The sequence below is a fragment of the Pelodiscus sinensis genome, chromosome 2 (genome assembly GCF_049634645.1).
Source record: "Pelodiscus sinensis isolate JC-2024 chromosome 2, ASM4963464v1, whole genome shotgun sequence".
Taxonomy (NCBI): domain Eukaryota; kingdom Metazoa; phylum Chordata; order Testudines; family Trionychidae; genus Pelodiscus; species Pelodiscus sinensis.
In genome coordinates, this window is record NC_134712.1 from 219,721,749 (window position 1) to 219,742,010 (window position 20,262).

Sequence of the window (20,262 nt, forward strand, 5' to 3'; positions counted from 1 at the left end):
GCTGAAATCACTTGTGTTGAAACTCTGTTTTTCTCCTAGAGCTGAAATCCCTGGAGACTGCCTGGTCTGGAGGAACTAGCGAGACCAGCACATAAGTGACCAGCAAGGCAGCATCAGAGGGGCATGACAAGCGGCCAGCAGGGTGCTGGCAGAGAGAGGTGATGAGCAGCCAGCAGGGAGGTGGCATAGAACAATGAGCAGATGGATGGTGAGCAGCCAACAGGGTGAGTAAGATTCATCTTTACACCCCTGCACCCATAGTAGAAGGTGAACTCTGCAGATACACCTCTGAACTCTGGGTCTGTACTGAGCAAGGAAAGCAATTGTGAGTGGGGAGTAGAGAAGGGTTGAGTAAGTGAAGGGGACATTTAGAACCTGAGGGAAAAAGACATGGCCCAATCTATCTGGAGTTTTATTTTATTTTATTTTACTCATGGGTTTTATTTATGAACCCTGTCTGCAGAGTTTTCTCAGATTAATGTCAAGTTACTTCCCTCCTATTAGAAGTTTCTTTTCTACCCTCTGTGCTTGCATGTTGGGAAGCATGGCCTCTCAGAGGCACCTATGGGTGGTGTGTTCGTTTCCCATGTGGACAGAGCCCCATGGGTGGGGGCTCAAGTCAGTTCTGTGTTGGATTGATGGAGAGAGTCCCTTAGATATTGAACCTGGCCCTGGCGGCTGCTGGCTCTGCCTGGTAGAAGGTTACATTTAGAAGAAGTAAAAGTAGCTTTATACAGTCCCAGAACAGTCTTTTGAAAGAAACCACATTGAAAAAGTGTTGTTTTTTCTGTTATTGTCTTCTACTAGCGGCCCTTAGCATTTCACAAGGTTAGAGATGACCTTAAATGAATACCCAACATTTGCCCATTATAAATATTAGAAAACGTATTGAAGGTAACAGGGTTATCCCTCTGCTGGGCAGTAGCAGGTGTCTCGATCTGTCAGGTTGGCTTCCCAGCAAGGAAAAATCAATCAAGGATTTCATTAACTTTAAATGGACCTTATCTTATTTTCACACATAGCCTTATTCTGGAATGGAGGTAGTCACAAACAGCATGTAGGCAGTCTCTGCATTCAGGAATCACTACCCAATCTGCTTGGTTCCCAGGGAGCAATTTATTTCAATCACAGAACAAAGCAGAAAGCATTCACTCAACTCCTTTTATACAGAACATTGTATAACACAGCATGTATTCTTAAAACTAAACATTTGCTTTTATGCTAATAAATAGGACTGAGAAGACTTTATGTAACCGCCACTTCATGACACCTACCATAATGTATAGTTTGGAAACACTTATCTGTATATAATTGTCTGGAATAACTCCATGTACAATGGACAAAAGATCTTATATTTATATAACATGTACATTTTCAAAACTATTAAATTATTTATAAATATATCCTACACCTATCAGTATTAAAAGTTACTTAAAAGAAATATATTTTGAGACTGAGTAGAAGATCAATGCTAACATATATGATCTAGCACCAGCTGCGTATGGGTACAATTCCCATCCTCGCTTTACTATTATCTTAACAGGAAAGCATCTTTACTAAAGATCCTTTTTAAAGTTAATGAAACCAGGAGACAAGTGTAGAGTTCAGAGATTTGTTCAGTTTCTCTTCTTCTGAGTTTCTATGTTTTCTACTTAGCATACACAGTCTGAAAAATGACTGCACAGAGGATCAGTTGAAAAGCTACTAGCTCTTTTAGTGCAATCCAAAAAGCAAAGAGATAAAGTCCTGAAATGTAAGAAGTTTGAAGTGAATATAGAGAGATTCACGAAAATGGGTGTGTGCAGGGAGGAAGAGGAGGAGAAACAGAAGCAGAGGAAGAGGAGATGAAACAGGATTCTTACCATAGTGAAAATTATGTAGTCTAATTTGCCTGACTAAACCAGCCTTTACTGAGTCTGAATGTGTGGTGGTCCAGATATATACACATTTAAAAATGCCAAAATAGAATGTTGCCCTCTCTGGGTTTTTTTAAAGGAAAATACAGCATGTGACTAACATAGTTAATTATAAAGCATATTTCTTTAAACATGTAAAAGTGTTTGAAGGCCTAAGACTTTTTCTGGCAGTAATGCACTCCTGGAGCTTCCATTAAGGTTCGGAGTTGCAGTGTGAACACGTTCTAAGACAGTCCTGAGCCAATGGCAATTTTCATTTTTTTTAAAAGAATCTATTTAAGTGATCTAAGTTAATCAAAAGGTCTGAAAGTATTTTTGTCATGGTTCCTTCCCCACTCTGGCATGATAAATGCAGAAGTGGGGACCAGAAAAAGTACCCCAAAACCTTATCTACTAGGCTTTGGTATAAAACTTCCCCCAAAAAAATCTTAACAACCTAGATTTTGGGGATAAAAACTGTGCTGCCACCACCCAACTATTGATACAAAAATCAGGGGAGAGATTACTTGGGAAATCTCACCCTTAAAGTACAAACCAGGACACAAAAATTAACCAGTACCAGGTTAATAAAAATAAAAGAGAAAGAACTTTTATTATCACCACAAAATTCCTGTTGCAAGCATAATGACTAGATGGAAAAGTAACAAAATAATATACTCATGGAGAAACTCCACTATGGGCTTAGAACTTAGTTACAAAGGAAAGCCAAAACATTTTTAAAAGTGCATAGACATCAGATCCCATTTCCCAAACCATAAAGCAAGAAAATGGACTTATCTAAACTTTACCCTCCTTACAGAAAGTGAAGCATGGTTTCTTGGAGAGACAGGTCTGTCTTTCTCAGTAGCTGGAGAGAAACTGCCCAGGGAAAAGGGAGAAGGAAAAAACAAAAATTCCTTTGTCCCAGTTTGAAATTCCTACTTACATTCCTATTGGCCAACTCTACTTGAGTTAGGTAAGGTTAACCCCTTAGTTCCCAGGCTGCTGGCTAACCTTCATGATCAGGACAATTTTCAATAGTGAAAATGTCCATTTTAGAATAGTTCAGAGATCTCAAAAATAGCTGAAGTTTGGTGGATGGGAAAGGGGGCTTAAATTACTTTTTTATGTCTGTCTGTACCCCATCCCTCTCCCAAAAGTTAAAAACATGGTCCTGGGGCCATATTTTAAATTCATAACCCATAAGAATTTGTATGGGAATCTGATTCTGAGAACTATATTCATCCATTCAAAACATAAAATGTTGTTTCTGTGTCGTGAACTCGCCCATACTGTTCAGAATTTTGCAGGGATAATCAGAGCAGTGTCAGGTGATTTCCACTATGTGGATGGGGGTCCAAGAATGGATGAGTCTTGGTGGGAATAGGGGTGCTGGGGTAGGCTGGGAGTTGGGGTCTTGCTGGGAGTTTCAGTGTGGGAGGGAGGGAGAATGGGAGGTCTGGCCAGGAGGGAGGGTGCAGTAGTATGCTGGGAGGGGTAAGGTGTCTGGGCAGGAAGGAGGGTGCAGGAGCAAGGGTGGGTAGAACATCTGTCCAGAATGGAGGGGTGCAAGAGCCACAGACGGTCCATGAAGAGGATGGGGATGCGGGATCTGAGCATGAAAGCGATGGGGGGGCAATTACCTGGTTTCATGCCTCCCACCGCTCCCAGGTGTTGGTCCTATTGGCCATGATCTCCCGCTGCTCCCATTAGCTACGACCTCCTGCTGCTCACATTGGCTGTGACTGGCCAATGGGAGCAGCAGAGAAAGCCTCTAGGCAGCCTATCTGTGCACAGCCATTCCCACAGCCAGGGAGAGGGGGAGCAGCAGCACACAAATCCACTTGCTTCCCCTGTGAGGCTGTGTCCAGACTCAGGGGTTTTTTCGAAACAAGTAGCCTTTTTTCGAAAAAACTTCACCTGCGTCTAGACTGCAGCCGCGTTCTTTCGAAATTAAATCAAAAGAACGCGGCTTTTCTTTCGATGGCAGTAAACCTAATTTCACGAGGAAGAACACCTTTTTTCGAAAGAGCACTTTCGAAAAAAGGCGTTCTTGACTGCAAACAGGGCATTTTTGAAAGAGAGCATCCAGACTGCCTGGGTGCTCTCTTTCGAAAAAGTGGCTTGCTTTTTCGAAAGTTCCGCTTGCAGTCTAGATGCTCTTTTTCGAAAGAGGCTTGCAGTCTAGACATAGCCTGAGATTCAGGGTTTTCTCTTTCCCCACCCCAGTCAAAGCAGGAAGTCAGTGCTGGCACTCCATTCTTGCAGAGGAGAGAAAGATATGTCGATATTTCATACATTTATTACACCTTGTGTCATACATCTCTGTCTGGACATGCACCCATTTCTTGGGATATGTCTTTTCCACATCATGTGCATGTAGGCTGGAATTTGTCTCTCTCAGCATGGGATTCTGCTCTCCTTACCTCAGAGATTTTACAATGTGTTTTTCCAAGTTTTGCATTCCCCAAATCAGTTTTCAACTATTGTACACACAGCTTTTATAAAACATTGTTTCCCCGTTTTTTAATTTTGTGATTGAAACATACTCTTTCATAAACCACGTTTCTCTGATGTATAAAGTATACATTAACTATAGTCAGAACTCTTTCATAGTAATTGTTATGACTTTAAAATGTCAATAGATTTAAAGATATTATCTGCCTGATTCCTTATAGGATAGGTTAAATAAGATGCATACATATCTCTAGCTATTCTGTGGAGTTTGTTTGCAATTCAAAATCTTGCAAAATATGTCTTCCAGTCTGTTCTTTGTGAAGGTTTGTCAAAACTGAACTTTTCTGGGGCATTGAAGAGTGGCATGTTGCTAGATCATGCAGCCTTTGCTGTTGTTGTTTTCCTTCTGTATGCAACCTTTGTTGACATTTTCCTTCTGTTTCTGTTCTTAGACTGACAGCATGTCATGTATTTCTACACAAGGTATGAATTGGTCAGAAAGCTTGCTTATACACCCCAGAGGTGTTCAACATAAACAGATATGGCTGTAATTTGTTTCACTAAGGTATTTTGTACACTGTGCCACCTAGTGGCTAAACAGTATGCTACAGTTTTGTTTTTCATTACACTAAAGTTGGCAAGGGCATAATGGAAGGTACAGGCCAAGGTTCCCTCTAAGCTGCACAGCAGCACAGCCCCACAACTCCTTAATAAGCTCCGCCCAGCTGGGGGCTCAGAACTCATGAATGGAGCTGCCAATGCAGGGAGAGGCATTTCTTCTTCAGCGACAGGAGCAGCTCCCTGCTGAGGACAGAGCAGTGAGTCTCTCCCGCCAATAGAGACACATCCTCTCTATACCAGCTGGGAGAGACTCGCTGCTCTGTCCTCAGCAGGGAACTGTTGCTGTCATTGAGGGAGAAGTGTCTCTCCCCCAACTAGGCAGCTCCGTTCGTGAGTCCTGAGCCCCTGGCTGGGCAGGGCTCATTAAGCAGCTGTCTCACATCTTAGAGAGAACAGTGGTCCAGACCCCTGAATAATAGTGCAGCCCTTTCCCTTGGCTCAATAGCCCTCTTATCAAGGCAGCAGGGCAGTCAGGTCACTTCTGCATGGCACTGCACCTCCTTGCACCACATTACAATGGCAGTGATTCAAATGTGGCCTAGCTGCTCTTCTCTCATGACTGAGGGGTAGCTGGGCTAATGATGACCAACCTTTCCCACCCCCACACTTTTGTAATCCTTCCAGCATCTTAATTCATTTTGTTGTCTCTCTGGAAGCTCACTAATTCCCGCAAAAAGGATCACTCACCCAATCAGGATAGGTATACCTTGCATCCAGGGAATTAAAAGATCTGAGCTGGACTGTGCTTCAGGGGACACCGAGTTGATTCGTGTCTTCTACCGTGTGGCAGATATGGCAATTTTCTGTCACTGAAAAATCTTACAGAAGTTGTATGTCATTGTGGACCAGAACTGCATGTAACTTCTCTAGGGAGTGGCTGGGTTGTAAATCCTGGGAAGTGTTATGAATTTCAAATGATTATAGTGAACAAAGTGCCAGACAAGAATCAACTGTTAGGACAAACAGTATTTGAAATTTTTAGGAATTTTGTGCAATTTTTAGGAGGAGCTGAATGCAAATTCCCACCTTAGGTTATGCAAAAACCCAGCCTTTTGAACTGCATACTGAGGGGAAGACTAATATCTGTTTAACTGTTTCCCAGAGTCTGAAGATCAAAGGCCCAAGATATATAAGACTGAACTATTTGTGGCACTGCTTGTTCTGAGCTGAGGCTGTTATGAATTTGTAACTAGGTAGAGTTTGAGGGACTGACTCCTACGACAGCAGAGCCTTTGTTGGAATTGTCTTGTGGGTGACCTCAGATAAGCTTATTAATACGCATGTAGGTTCACTTATTGTTTTTAATATTTCCTCTATAATGCTTTCACTTTAAGAATAAATGTGCTTGTTGATAAAGGACTGTGTAGTAAGTTATATCTGTTGGCAATTTTACTGTTTGTGAGCCTTTGGCATGAAAAGGAAGTACAGACACTGACCTGATTAGGCAGTTGAATTGCTGGAAATACCTGTAATATAACAGGAGGTCTGGGTGCACCCCTGAGAGGGTCAAATCAGGGTGAGCTTGGAACCAGGGCTACTTGCAAGCCAATACTGGGTGTCCTCCTCTATAAGGCACCAAACCAATCTCAAAGTACTCTTCAGCTGCCAATCTGGCCAGCAAGAAGTTACACAAGCAATCCCCTTTGACATTCCAGTGCCACATTATCTGTGCCACACCTTATACAGGTGAGAGGTTAGGAAAACCAATCTCACCAACTCCAAACAGGTTCTACTGATCCCAAAGGACTAGCCACATTCCCATGTCAATTTATACCTCAGATCTTACCCAAAAGAGCACACTGTGCCAATACTTTAAAATCTAAGGCTATGTCTAGACTGCCCCCTCTTGCGCAAGAAAATATGCAAATGAGGTGAAGTGGCAAATATCGTCACACCACATTTGCATACTTAATGAGCTGCCATTTTGCGCAAGGGGCTTTTGCACAAAAAAGAGCTGTTTACACGGCTACTTTACAAGCAAAACCCCCCTATTGCGCAAGAGCCATTCTGCCTGAAAAAAAAAAAGCAGAACAGCTCTTGCACAAGAGCGGGTTTTTGCGCAAAAAGGATCTGTGTAGACAGCTCCTTTTTGCGCAAAAGCCCCTTGCGCAAAATGGCGGCTCATTAAATATGTAAATGAGACACAGCAATAGTCACTGCTTCATCTCATTTGAATATTTTCTTGTGCAAGAGGGGGAAGTCTAGACATAGCCTAAAGGTTTATCAATAAAGGAAAGAAAAGGTTGAGAATAGAATTGTTAAAGGAAGCACATTACATATATCAATCACCAAGATGCAGGCTCTTAGCAGATATGTAATAAACTGCTAGCTTGAAAGTCACTGGATCTATGTGTGCAGGCGGCGGAGTCTCCCTCGGTGCACCAGAGGTTGGTCCAGGCAGAAACCACCAGAGTCGGAGACCTCCTGGACTACCGCCAGGGAGACTGGGTGGATCCTCGGGCGCTCGCCCAGCGCATGGGGCTCTCCACCCTACATACTCCCCGGCGCGTACTTCAGGAGGTGAAGGACACTTTGCCGCCCACTGCTCGGGTTTACCTCGACAAGGTCCTGAGAGAGGGTGCACCCCACCCACCCTTCACCCCCAGCCCTCCCAATCTCTCCATCGGCCCCAAGCCCCGCGTACCTTCCGGACCACCTCCCCCTTGTCATCCTAGCCAGCTGCACGCGATGCAGCCGGTCCCCTTCTGAACCGCGCCAAAGAGTCATCTGTACACGTTCGTGCTTCACACGCTCCACTTCCCCACCCTCGTGTCCCGCCCAGACCAATGGAGGGTGGGGAGCCCCGGTGGGCCAGCCTCTATTTGACCTTGGTTCCACGGCCCACTGGGGACATCTGCTGGAGAATCCTGCACGGCGCGGTGAGCATGGGCGTGTACTTGGCGCGGTTCACCCCCACCTCCGAAACGTGCCTCTTCTGTGGTATGAGGGAGCCCCTGGAGCCCATCTATATCGAGTGTGCCAGGCTACAGCCCCTCTTTCGGCTCCTCCAAAACCTCCTGTTGAGGTTCTAGCTGCATTTTCCCCCCCACTTGTTAATTTACGCACATCCCATCCGTGACCCCACGAAGTCGCAGGACCTCCTGGTCAGCCTCCTCCTGGCTATGGCCAAATGGGCAATCTACAAAACCAGGGAAAAGAGGTTGGCCGGGGGAGGCGCCTGCGACTGTGGGGCCTATTTCCATTGCTGCATCCGCTCACGTATCCGAGCAGAGTTCCAATGGGCAGCGTCTGCTGGCTCTCTCGAGACCTTCGGGGGGCAGTGGGCGCTGTCCAGGGTTCTCTGCTCGGTATCCCCATCCGGTTCCCTCGTTTTAACCCTTTGACCCTCACACCTGTACCTGTTTTTTCATTATTTGTCCCCAGTAATTAGTTGGTTTTTCCGGGTTCTGTGGACCCTCCCCGCAAGCTGTGAACCCGCCCACCTCCCGGACGCCAAATAGTTGAAAGTCACTGGAATACATCCTATGTTAGGATGCATCAGTTCTCCTTCCCAGCTCTCTATTTACCACAAAGAAGTTTGTGAGATAAAGAGCAGGAGTGATGACAAAGATGGAGAAACCTCCAGGATCCTTTCATAATCTTGCCCATGCAGAGGGGAATCCATTGTTCTCCTGAGAGATGGTACGCCCCATAATGGAGCTGATCATATGATCAATTAACCTGCCCATGTCCTTTTAGGCAAGGAGCCAGGTTTGCATCAGAATTCCACAGGTGTTTATTGGCAACACTTACGGCTCATTGTCCATGCAGCATAGCTATTAGGTGGACAATGCCTGCTGCTGTCTCCCAAACAGAAAACATTTAAAAAACAAGTGCACAGCCCATATTCATAACTTTCAATACAAAAATCATACATGTATATGAGTAGCGTGAACAGAATTAGCATAGCATTAGCTTTCATTAGATGACCCACTTAGTGCAGAATTTGGAGCAAACACACAACAGTGGTGCAACAATGCTCTGCATTTTCCTATTAAAATCCAATAACGTGACAATATCATAATGAAGATGAATTATGTGACCTAGAATGAGTGTTTTTGCTGGACCATGAAGAGGAAAGCTGGTGCAGCTGCCCTGAACTTTCACATGCCACACACAACCTCCAACAGTGAGGATGCACAGGGCCAGCAAAAGCAGTCAGGTGTGCACATATTAGCAATGATGGTGGCTGCACAAAGTGGCAAAAGTTCTAGTGGCAGCATTTTGTAGATGTGGCTCCTGGGATGCTAGTTGCCTCATGAAATCAATATCACCGTGGGGAAGGAGTTATCTTGCTATTGTTTACCTCACCTACAAACAGCAAGTACTCCCTGACCCTCCTTTGCCCTACTTTCAATTGTATAGCTGGTTGGAGATGGACTGTACTCGCAAGGATCCTGCACCATAATCCAGGTGTGCTTACTGCTTAGACGTGGATAAGTTAAATTAGTTGGTGGAAGCAAAGAAGGAGGACACGCTGATTTAAAACCGAACAATTGAAAATGCATTTGGTCGTTCCTATTCAACATTAACTAGAGGAAACACGTTAATGAATAATGTCCAACAGTAGATGGGGGAACCTGGACTACTTAGGTCACTCTCCCTAAGAGTCCAGCAATAGTCACGTTTGAAAAGCTGCGACATACACGGGTTTACACAAAGGGAAACTCGACCTTAGGGTCCGGTCCAGAGGCGTTTAAAAAGTGATCGGCGCTCTCATGCACAGAGGATAGAAATATGAGGATTTTTAAAATTGCGTCCATGTGTTTCTTTTGTCCACCCTCGTGTCTTTATCCCCGCAAACTCCTCGGGTCAGGGGCTCCCCGTGTCCTGCGCAGGGTGGGGCTCAGAGGCTGCACTTCGCAAATCAAGAGCAATGCCCATAAAAGGAAGCCCATGTCGGCAGCATGTGTCCTGCAGCAGCCCAAGTTTGCCCCGGCTTAGCTTGCAGCCACTTGAGAGCGTTTCTGGCCCCCGCGGAGGCGAAGGATGAGGCTGCGGGGACTGGGCTGCATCCAGCCCTTTCCAACCTGCCTCCGTGGGAAGCCCCGCCCGTCAGAAGAAACTTTGCTGGAGGTGGGGGGCGGTGATTGCTCGCCCGCCGGGCGCCGCGCTCGCAGCCAGTTTCCCCCGGCCTCTCGGCGCGGCTCGCCCCGTGCCCGGGCGCTCTCGTGGGGGTAGATGGTCGCTGCCGCTTCCTAGCGCGCCTCCCCGTCTCCTCCCCCTCAGCCTGGCGGTGCCCGCGCTCCAGTCTCCAGCAGCAGCAGCAACAGCAGCTCGGGCGCGGGCAGCCGCGCGGAGTCCCAGGGACCCTCCCTCCCGGCGGCCGCCGCCTCTTCCTGCTGCCAGCCCGGCGCTGAAGGCTTGCCCATGGCAGGGCGCTGAGGGAGGGAGCCGGGCAGGCAGCGGCGCGGGGCTCTGCACTGATTCACGGCGGGGCGCAGCCGGCTGGTACTTTTCTCCAATGGTCCAAAGCGACATGTCCAAATCGCCTCCCACTCCGGCGGCGGCGGCGCAGGAGCTGCAGATGGAGCTGCTGGACAACCCCCCACCCGCCGCAACGGCAGCGCAGGTACTGGGGCGGGGGGGGAGGAAGAGGGAGTGGTAGGGACCTCTCCGGGCCTCCCCGGGGTCCCTGGCTGTGGTGTTCGCCGGCTCCCCTCCACTAGTCTCTGTCTTCCATCTTCCTCCCCCATCTGGATAATAATGGACAGCTCTGGGCGAGGGAGGTTTACTCTCCCCCGTAGGGACAGATGTGCTAAGCTAATCCGATCCCTGGCTCCTATGAGTGGCGTCTTGGCTACAACATCCATCCCTCACGCTCAACACAGAGGGCTAGCTGCAAAGAAACGCTTTCAAACGAGTCCTGGGCTGTCCAACCCTTCCCAGCTATTAGAAAAGCCTCCGCGAGATCAGAAGAGAACAGCTGGATTTCCCAAACTCGTTACCCTTCAACTTCAATTCCCCTCTAGAAGGGGAGTTTGATCATTCTTAGAAGAGATCTGAGGTCCGTTTTCCCCCTTAAAATGTCACATAATGAACATATATTCATGCCTTGAGGTGTTCGGTGCAATAGAGGCTTTGAACACCTTTTCATTGTAGATGCATGTCAGAATACCTAACTATGACTGTGGTGTTCTGTGCCCTCCTTTCTAAAGCAAAGGGTTGATTTCCCATTTCTAATCACCTGTTGTATTTGGTGTGGCATACATGTTGCTTACAATCCTATTCTACAGGCTGCCTCCCCCCTCACACCATAGATAAGGAATTCTGCTTTATTGGGGAAGACAGAATTGATGCCATTTAAAGCAGCTAGAGTAAGGATTTTGGCTGGGATAAAGGTGTATCCCACCTTATAGATTCTAGAATAAAACTAGTAAAGTGGGCTTACCATCTTGTAAATTAATACTTTTAAAGTGTAATCTGTATTGTGTGCAGGTTAGGGAGTATGCAGGTCTGTGATGGAGAAATAGAGATTAATGAACTATTGAAGATCTTGCATTTTGAGAGGAAGCTTTAGTTTAGTATGTGAATGTTGTAAAATATCTCTTAGATTTACCTAACATGTCTGCAGAGATACAGTGTACTATTTTAAAACCCAGTGTATACTAATATCTGATTTTGTGCATTTGAAACACTGAATGCTCTGGTTCTTGTTAGGACTAAGAGGTGATACTTTTTTGTTTTTGTCAAAACTGCCTCTGATCCTTTATTTTAGTTGAAAAGGAGGTCTGTTGGCTTGACAAAAAAATAGAATTAGAAATGTTGTGTGAAAATGGTCTCAGTCTGTCAAATTGACTTTTATTGACGATCATCTTTAAAAAATAATAATTCAGCTATTGAAAAACCATTTTGTTTAAAAAAAGTGGAAACAAGTGTATTTTTTTCTTTTTTGCTTATGATATTACAGTCAGAAATAGAGCAATGTAGGCATATGCTTGGCAAATCTTCCCACACAGCAGTGCCCTAGAACCTACTTCCTGATTTACAAATACTTCTCTTCTGGTCTGTACCCTAACCTGAGCAGGGACTGACAACTGTGTGGAATTCTGTAAGGATACAGCTACACTGCATGACTGTTTCGAGATGCTGGAGGTATCCTGAAATAGCTACCCTGTGTCTGCACAAGCTGCCCATTATTTCAAAATATTTTTCAAAATAACGGGTACACTATTTTACCATCCTGGTAAACCTCGCTGCATGAGGGTTAAGGGATGGCTCGAAATAGTGCATTATTTCGAAATTTGGCGCTGTGTAGATGCACCAAATTTCAAACTAAGCTATTCTGAAATAAATTTGAAATAAGATACACAATTTGTGTAGTGCAAATTGAGTATCTTATTTCGAGCTTAGGGTGCTATGTAGATGCACCCCAATGGTTTTCTCATGTGGACAAATGTACACTATTGGTCATAGAATTCATCCTTATCTGTGGTTTTAATTATGCATAAAGGAATTTCTTTGGAGGGCTAGTTCATCAACACCACCCTGCATTATTTGTCTCTCAGGAAAAATACTTGTATTCTGTTTTATATAATTGGCTTTTGAATGGCTAAAACACAAATGGTGGCTATTCCTTTTGGTAAAGATAGAGAAGCTTTTTAGTAAATGCAGTGAGCAAATTTCACTTCTCTGTACCAAAGTACCCCATCAGACAAAACAATAGTAGCCTTTAGACACCATAGCCTAATCATATGTAATCCTTTTTATCAAATAAATAATGTTATTGGAATAAAAGATCATTTTGTCTGAATACAGTGTTAAAATTCAATTAATTCCTTAGCATTTTATTGCAATGAGAGAGTGTTATCCTTTTGTTCCATGATTTCTGAAGAACGATTACAGAAAAAACTTGATGCCATTAAAATAATCACAATGAGAAAGAGGCTAAATGTAGAGGGTATGTGATCCATTACTTAATGTACTACATGTATTATAATAATGTCCATTTAACCACACATTTAAGATACCTAGGCTTATTATGTTCTCTGGTGCTGCTAGAAGTATTTCACACCAATAATCCCAATGGTGATATCAAAGATCTCTTGAAGTTCTATGCAGCAATGTCACTCCTTGAAGTATTTTTAGCATTGTTACAGGAATGATAACTTTAGAAATATCATTGTATATCTTAGCTTTACTTGTGTGGATGTGACTGAACTTTGGAACCAGATTAAAAACTGCGTTCTACCCTAGGATTTTACCTATGCTAGGCATATTTATTTTATTTGGTTATATATTATAGTCTGTATTAACAAAGCTTGGCCAAAGCCTATTATAGAAATTTGAGGAACAATTACACTTAAAGGTTTGTTTCCATATTGTTGAGCCACTGACAGCCGCTGAGGTTAATCTGTTGCAAGATTTTTATATTATTGTTTTGGAACATGGTTTGCATAGATAATAAAGACCTTGGGCGCATTGATCAAGGAAATTATGCTTGAAACTTGCTAGTCCTGTCCCAAATAGCTTGTTATGGCTGTGTTTGTGCAGCATCTAGCATAATTGAGGTCTGATCTTGAGTGTGACCTCTGGTTGAGTGCTACTTTAAAATAAATATTAAACATAGTAATGACTAGCACATTCTGTAGTGTAGGTAAGATTTTAGATAAAATCTTAGGTCTCCAATCTGGCACAGTCTTATGACTTCAATGGGACGGTTCCTAAAGTGGAAGTATGCACAAGTCCATGGAGGCCTTAATTGTGACCCTATCAGAATGAAGTCAGGACACTGAATGCCTCATTTTAAGAGGTCATGAACACCCATAACTTTAATTTAAATGGGTGGGCACTTGGAGTGCTCAGTACCCTTATTTTTTTCCCCTTGACTTCCTACATCATCAATTTTTCACAATGAAAAATCCAAATAAATGAAAACACATCACTCTAACAATTAAGTAATTTTTAAAAAAAGACACATCAACACAGTTATTTATAGTGTAAGAATGGCAACAATTTGCCATTCTTCCACTGCAATTTTTGTATCTGTTTGGTCCTGTTTTTTAATAAGTCCACAGTTCAAATTCTGCTTTTAAATTCTTGTTTTTGTGATCTCAGTCCCTAGGTCTATTGCCATACCAAATCAGTCTACTGGTTATCTAGTGCAGTGCTTCTTAACCTATTCACCATTTCAGGCCATATGCAATACCACCTGTATTTAGAGTCCTGCATGGGTACCAAATTTATCTCTGTATCCGCAAAAATGAGCTGGGAATTTCCATGTGGAAGTCTGCAGATATGAAGTGAATATCTGCGGTTTTGCATGGCTGTACCTATATTGCCCTGAGGATGTCATGTGAACTGCATCTCTGTGCTGATTGGTCTCCAAGCAAAATGTAGACTGCAGTTTGAGAACCATTAATCTAGTGCATTATCCTGTCTCTAGAAGAGGCTAGAGCGAGATACACTTAAGGGAAGGTTTTTGAAATCCTGTAATTGGCAATTATGAAATAACCTGCTGAGAGGGGAAATGTCTTATCTGAAGTTGAACTCCTTCCCAATTATTTCCTTCTCATTTTGCCCTTTCTTTTACCTCCTTCTATGTTATCAGTTAATTAATTTCCTAATGGCTTGACAAATTTTAAATGAAAACAAGTTCCTTTTTTCTTGTTTCCAGGGCTGTCCTTACAAATCATGGTGCCCTACTCAGCCTGAGCACCAGCACCCTCCTATGGGGTGGGAAGAGGTTCTGTTTAAGGGCTATGGGCAATAAGGAGTAGGAACTGTGGGGGACAAGCCCAGGGCTTCCGTGGATATATGGGGAGGAATAGGGTAGGAAGGCTGGTGGAGGACGGGTCTGTGGAGAGACTTGCTGAGCCCCATGCTAGGTGAGGGCAGCACCAGGCCCCAGAAGGGGCAGGGCTTTGAGTGAAAGGGGCAGAGTTGGGGGCTAGCTGACCCAAGCCTGACCTTTAGCGCCTCCCAGCATGCACCGCCTGGAGTCTGGTGGAAATTTAAAGGGTCCAGGTTCATTGCCACTGCTGCAGTAGGGATGGCGGTGGCCAGGGTAGCCCAAGCCCTTTGAAATCTCCAGTCTCTGGGGCAGCTACTGCTTTTGCATCCTCTTCCTCTTCAGCGGCCCTAGTGGAGGTGCAGGCAGGAGGTGCAGGAATCAGGTGGTGAGTGGCATGATTTGAACTGCAGGCCAGAGGTTCAGTAGAGGGCACTGAGTAGCAGCTGGTGGGGAAACAGCTGGCTGGGCACAGCCTTGAATGGTGTGGGATACACAGCACACAGCTGCTTAGCGCCCCATGAAATTTTGGACAATTGATGGTGCCCACATTTTGTGGTGCCCTATGCAGCTGCATATTCTATATATTTTCCTTTTTAAAAAAAAAACTGTCATATTTTTTTTATAGAGTCTCAAACTTCCAGTCCTATTGTGATGATCTCTGTTGTGGCAACAGGAGCTCCCTTCTGTAATGCTACACTCCCATGTTTTTTATGGAAATGTGTTTTTGAATATGCATAACTCAAATATGCTTTATGCAAACTGGGACATGTAACCTATCCATTGAGATCTCGTAATCCCTGAATATATATATATTCTATTTGTGTGCATGTATCATTCTTGTATATGAAATTAGATTTATGAAGTATAAGCCCATTTATATATCAAGAGATGCTAATGAATGCCATTAGCAGTACTCAGAGAATTTAATGGCTCGATGTTCAAGACAATGATCTGTAATAATATTGTTTTTCCTGTAAGCCTGGATTGTGGTTGGGCCTACAGAGACATTTGACCATGCCACCTGGTGCTGGAATCCATCTTGAATGTTGTACTTTTCCAAAGGGCTGGGGGAATTGAGGTAGGGGGAATTGAAAAAAAACCTTCATTTTTTGAGGAGTATGGGATCTTTTGAAAACGGGTTGTTGTTTTTTTTTGAAAGAACCACGTCTAGACAGCAGTTTCACTTTCAAAATACCCTTTTTCGAAAGACTGCTGTGCTGTGATTATGCAAATTAAGTGCAGGATATTTAAATCCCCGCTTCATTTGCACTTTTGATTTGTGTAATTTACATCCCTCTTTTGACAGAAATGTAGTTTAGACATACCCTTAGGCTATGTCTGCACTGCCCCTGTTTTGCACAAAAAATATGCAAATGAGGCGAAGCATGGTGTATCGCCGTGCCTCATTTGCATAATTAATGAGGCTCCATTTTTGCACAAAACCCCTCCTTGCGCAAGAGCCTTTCTTCCTGAAAAGAATTTGGAAGAACAGCTCTTGCGCAAAAGCCTCTTGTGCAAAAATGGAGACTCATTAATTATGCAAATGAGGCATGGCGATATTTGTATATTTTTTGCACAAAACGGGAGCAGTGTAGTCATAGCTCCAGGGTATTAGCCTTAGCTGGCATGTTTTGTTTTATGTTACTTAGTATTTTACTTTGGTCTGTTAGCACTTGCAACCACTGAAACCCTACTGTCTATATGGCATAAATCACTATTGTTTATTATTAAATCCAGTGTAAAGAATTATTACTTGGAGGAGCAACAGACGTACAAAGATCTCTTTGTTTGATAAAGGGAGCACACGTCTTTATGAGCTTGCTCTGTGTAAAACTTTTATGCAGAGTAAGACAGATTTATCTGGGGGTTTGAACCTACTGGGGCTGTGTACTAAGGATATTAAAGACTAGTTGACTATCTGATAAGCAAATGCTTATCAGATAGTCAGTCAGCTAGTCGATTCCACCCCCCGCCCTGGCTGCCTCTATCAGATAGAGGCAGAGAGTGGGGGGAGGAGGAGATACTTCAAAGGGCAGCACCGCACAGCTAATCCCAGCTCAGCTGTGCTGCGCTGCGCTGCCCCTTTGAACTCCACCTCAACATTTCAAAAGGGCAGCACTCACAGCTGAGCCTGGGGTCATCTGGGGATGCCCCAGCTGATCCCGGGCTCCAGTGTGGCATTTACCCAGAATCCAGGGTCAGCTGGGGACTCCCAAGCTGACCCCGGGTTCTGAGAAAATGGCGCGCGGAACCCACGGTCAGCTGGGGTGTTCCCAGTTGACCCCAGCTCCGCAGGGCATATCAAATTGGCTGCGCATCATGGAGCCCGGGGACAGTGGGGGACTGAGTTTCCCGCTGATCCCGGGCTCCATGCTGTGCTGCTGCTTTGAAATGTACAAGAGCCCCCGCTGGGGACTCTTGTACATTTCAATACTTGCTCATCCGCATCCAGTCCGGAGTCAGTGGGACTTCCTGCTGGCCCCGAGCTGTAGGCAAAGTTCCGCATTCCTCCTTTGAAATGTACAAGAGCCCCAGTAGGGGCTCTTCTCCATTTCAAAGGAGGAATGCAGAAATGCCTATTGACTAGATGAGTAGTCGATGGAAATTCCATCAACTACTCGACTCCTAAATTAACTGCAATTTATCATCCTTACTGTGTACCTAGATGCTGTGTCAAGTCCCTACAATTGAGCCTTCCCAGAGCTGAGCTATGCTCAGTGTCTGTCTTGCTCTGTTGTGGGATGTAACCCCAACTCTATGCCTTTGCTGGGTGAGACCAGAGCTACTGGTTCAGCAGGACAGGGTGGTTGGACACTATGCTATGAGCACATCAAGTTACAGTCTCAAGGGGATCTCTGTAACCCATCCTGTTTCCTTCTATTTCAATGGGCTTCTGTCTTCCACATTTCAGAAGTTCTTGCTTTTGTTTCTAATATGTACATTTAGGTTATTCTCTAATATTATAATTCTGAGTGTGTGTGAAGGTGTTTAGTTTCCAGTGGGCTGAGCACATTTTATTTCAGTTCCTTACAATAGTTCAGTTTTGACTGTTGGAGGGAATTGCTGTTCTGGAGTGAGGATTGTGTAATGTATCTTTTTATTGCACTTTGTGAATATTATTTACAAATGTCTCCATGTATCCTGTTGTTCTTAAAGTAAGATTGATCCATTGGGCATATGGGCCAGAACCCCATCTTAGTCACCTGAGGAGTCACCAGGAACCAGCTGCCCTCACTGTTTTTTTCTTAGATCTACACATATAATCCATCTGCCATGGAATCTTCCTCTCCTCATTCACAGAACACCCTCTAGTGAGCAGCCAGAAGAGAAGCAGCATATTCAACCCACCCTTTTCTGACTAGTTATAGCTGATTTACTTCATACAAACATACCCCATTTCACCTATCTTCAAATGTATTATTCTATTGCAATACCTTCATTTGTTAATATTAAACCACAAACTAACATAATTAATAGCCAAAGAGATCCTGTTACCTTTAATTTAATTAATTTTATCGCTGCTTACTATGGAGCTATTGAAGGTTTTAGTCTCATCTATCAGCATTTCTCAGCTGCCAGACCCAACAAGACAATGCTTGAATAAAGTAAATTAGAATTAGGAAGAGATGAGATCCAAGTTATTCTTTTTAGGCTTCCAGCATGATCACCAGAATGATGCAGTGTTTTCCACCCTGATCTTTGGATGTGGTAAGCTTCTTCCAGTGTCACTCTCTTTTATGATAGAAAAAAATGGTAATAGACTTGAAGATAAGCCTGGGCAGATTTAAAAAAGCAATTTGTCTTGATTCTTCTCTGAACTGTTGAGGGGCTCAGCCAGCATCACTTTGCTCTTTGTCAGTGGTAGGTTTGAGTGACCAGTCTCTACTGGAAGCATTTTTTGTCAGTTATTTGTGGTATGCCATCAATTATTGCCCTCATTCTGGGTCCATCTGAAGCTCTATAGTGATTGCAGCCCCTACTTTCCTTTAATGTGTGTTCACCTCCTTTTAGAGGGCATATTCCTGGTTTTTACAATAGAAGCCATTTTAAATGAGAAGCTCCAGTAATATTTAATCCCTACATTCCTAAGAGCTTCAGTGACTCCATTGCATGAGGAGTTACAGTTAATTCGAGGGAAGGGTTTTGGATCGGACTACCGTGTCTACACGCGGCGAGTTAATTCGGTCTACTGGCATTTTAAAATGGCGACCGGCCGCGAATATGCCAATCAAGCACGGGATATTTAAATCCCGCGCTTCATTAGCAACTTCAGTATGCTTCATTTAGCTCCCTAGTTTGAAGTAGGGTGCAAGTGTAGACATACCCTTTGACAGGTTCAGAGACCTCCCTTGGTCTTTCCCAGAGCTTGGTGTCTCATTTCTGTTCTCTTGTTTGAGTCAGGAAGCTTTCTGTGCAAATTCTTATTGGGCATATGAGTAGGAGCAGGCAGGATCAGACCTACAGTAATAGCTCCCAGTCTTAAAGGGTGCAGCAGGTGCGCTGGGATGAGCACATCTGCCTCCTGACTGGGGTTGTAATTTTGGTTGGATGTATTTCTTGAGGTTTCATCACAAGACAATCTTTAATTACACAGTCATCTTTGATTCTTGGAGACTTTGGGAAAATCCTGGATGGTTGGCAACCCTACCAAGATCCAGTGTCTCAGTTACACACTCCTGAAGGCAGAGAGATTTTAACATATGGTGTGATGAATCTGATGAACAGCAGACTTGCTATGTTCTCTTGTCACCTTGGGGAACATAGTAAGTCCACAGAAGGAAAAAGATTCCCTGGCAGTTAAGGGGGCAGTTGGTCTGAGCAGACCAAGCCCCCTCGCCTGACTAATAGAGTGGGAATGGAAGAAACTCTTTGAAAGTGTCTGTGTGGGAAGGGAGCTGGCCCTCTGAAGATCCAGCAGCAGAACAGAGGTAGCCCGAGAAAACTGGGAGACTGGTAAGAAGCAGAACACTCCAGAAAGGAGACATTGTTAGCAGCAGTAATGGCAACAGCATAGTGCAGGCTGACACAAGGGCAGTGGTAGGGTTCCCATCTTTCTAATCACACAAACCTGCCCACACTTGTCCCACCCTTGCTTGAGGCGTCACCCCCCACTCAATTCTTCTCCCTCTCTTGATAGCTATCCCTTACCTTCAGTCACTTTCACCAGGCTGGGATAGAGGGCTGGGATGCGGAGAAGCTCCAGCAAGGGGAGCAGCCTCTGGAGTAGAGCAAGAAATGATGAATTTGGGTTGTGGGAGGGGGCTCTTAGCAGGGGCAGGGGACTGTAGCGTGGGAGGGATGAGTGCTTCAGCTGGAGGTGTGGGCTGTGGTGTGAGGCTGGGGATGAGGGGCTTGGAGTGCAGGAGTGTGCTCCAGGCTGGAGCCAAAGGATTCAGAGTGAGGGGGGTTCAAAACTGGACAGGGAATTGGGCTGTGGGAGGAACTGAGAGCTCTGACTGAGGGTGTGGACATTGGGGTGGGGCCAGGGATGTGGGTTTTGGGGTATAAAAGGAGCCCCTGAGCTGGAGCCAAAGGATTCAGAGTGAGGGGGGTTCA

At 44.6% G+C, this 20,262-nt stretch overlaps 1 protein-coding gene across 1 annotated transcript in view; it reads left to right on the plus strand.

Moving 5' to 3' along the window:
* The first annotated feature begins 9,901 nt into the window (after nt 1–9,901).
* The window catches only part of CACNB2 (calcium voltage-gated channel auxiliary subunit beta 2), a 384,628-nt gene continuing 374,267 nt past the window's right edge, over nt 9,902–20,262 (plus strand). The window contains exon 1 of the mRNA XM_006119502.4: nt 9,902–10,545. Within this exon, the coding sequence (XP_006119564.2) occupies nt 10,438–10,545 (108 nt within the window). The 5' untranslated portion in view covers nt 9,902–10,437. The remainder of the gene's footprint in view (nt 10,546–20,262) is intronic.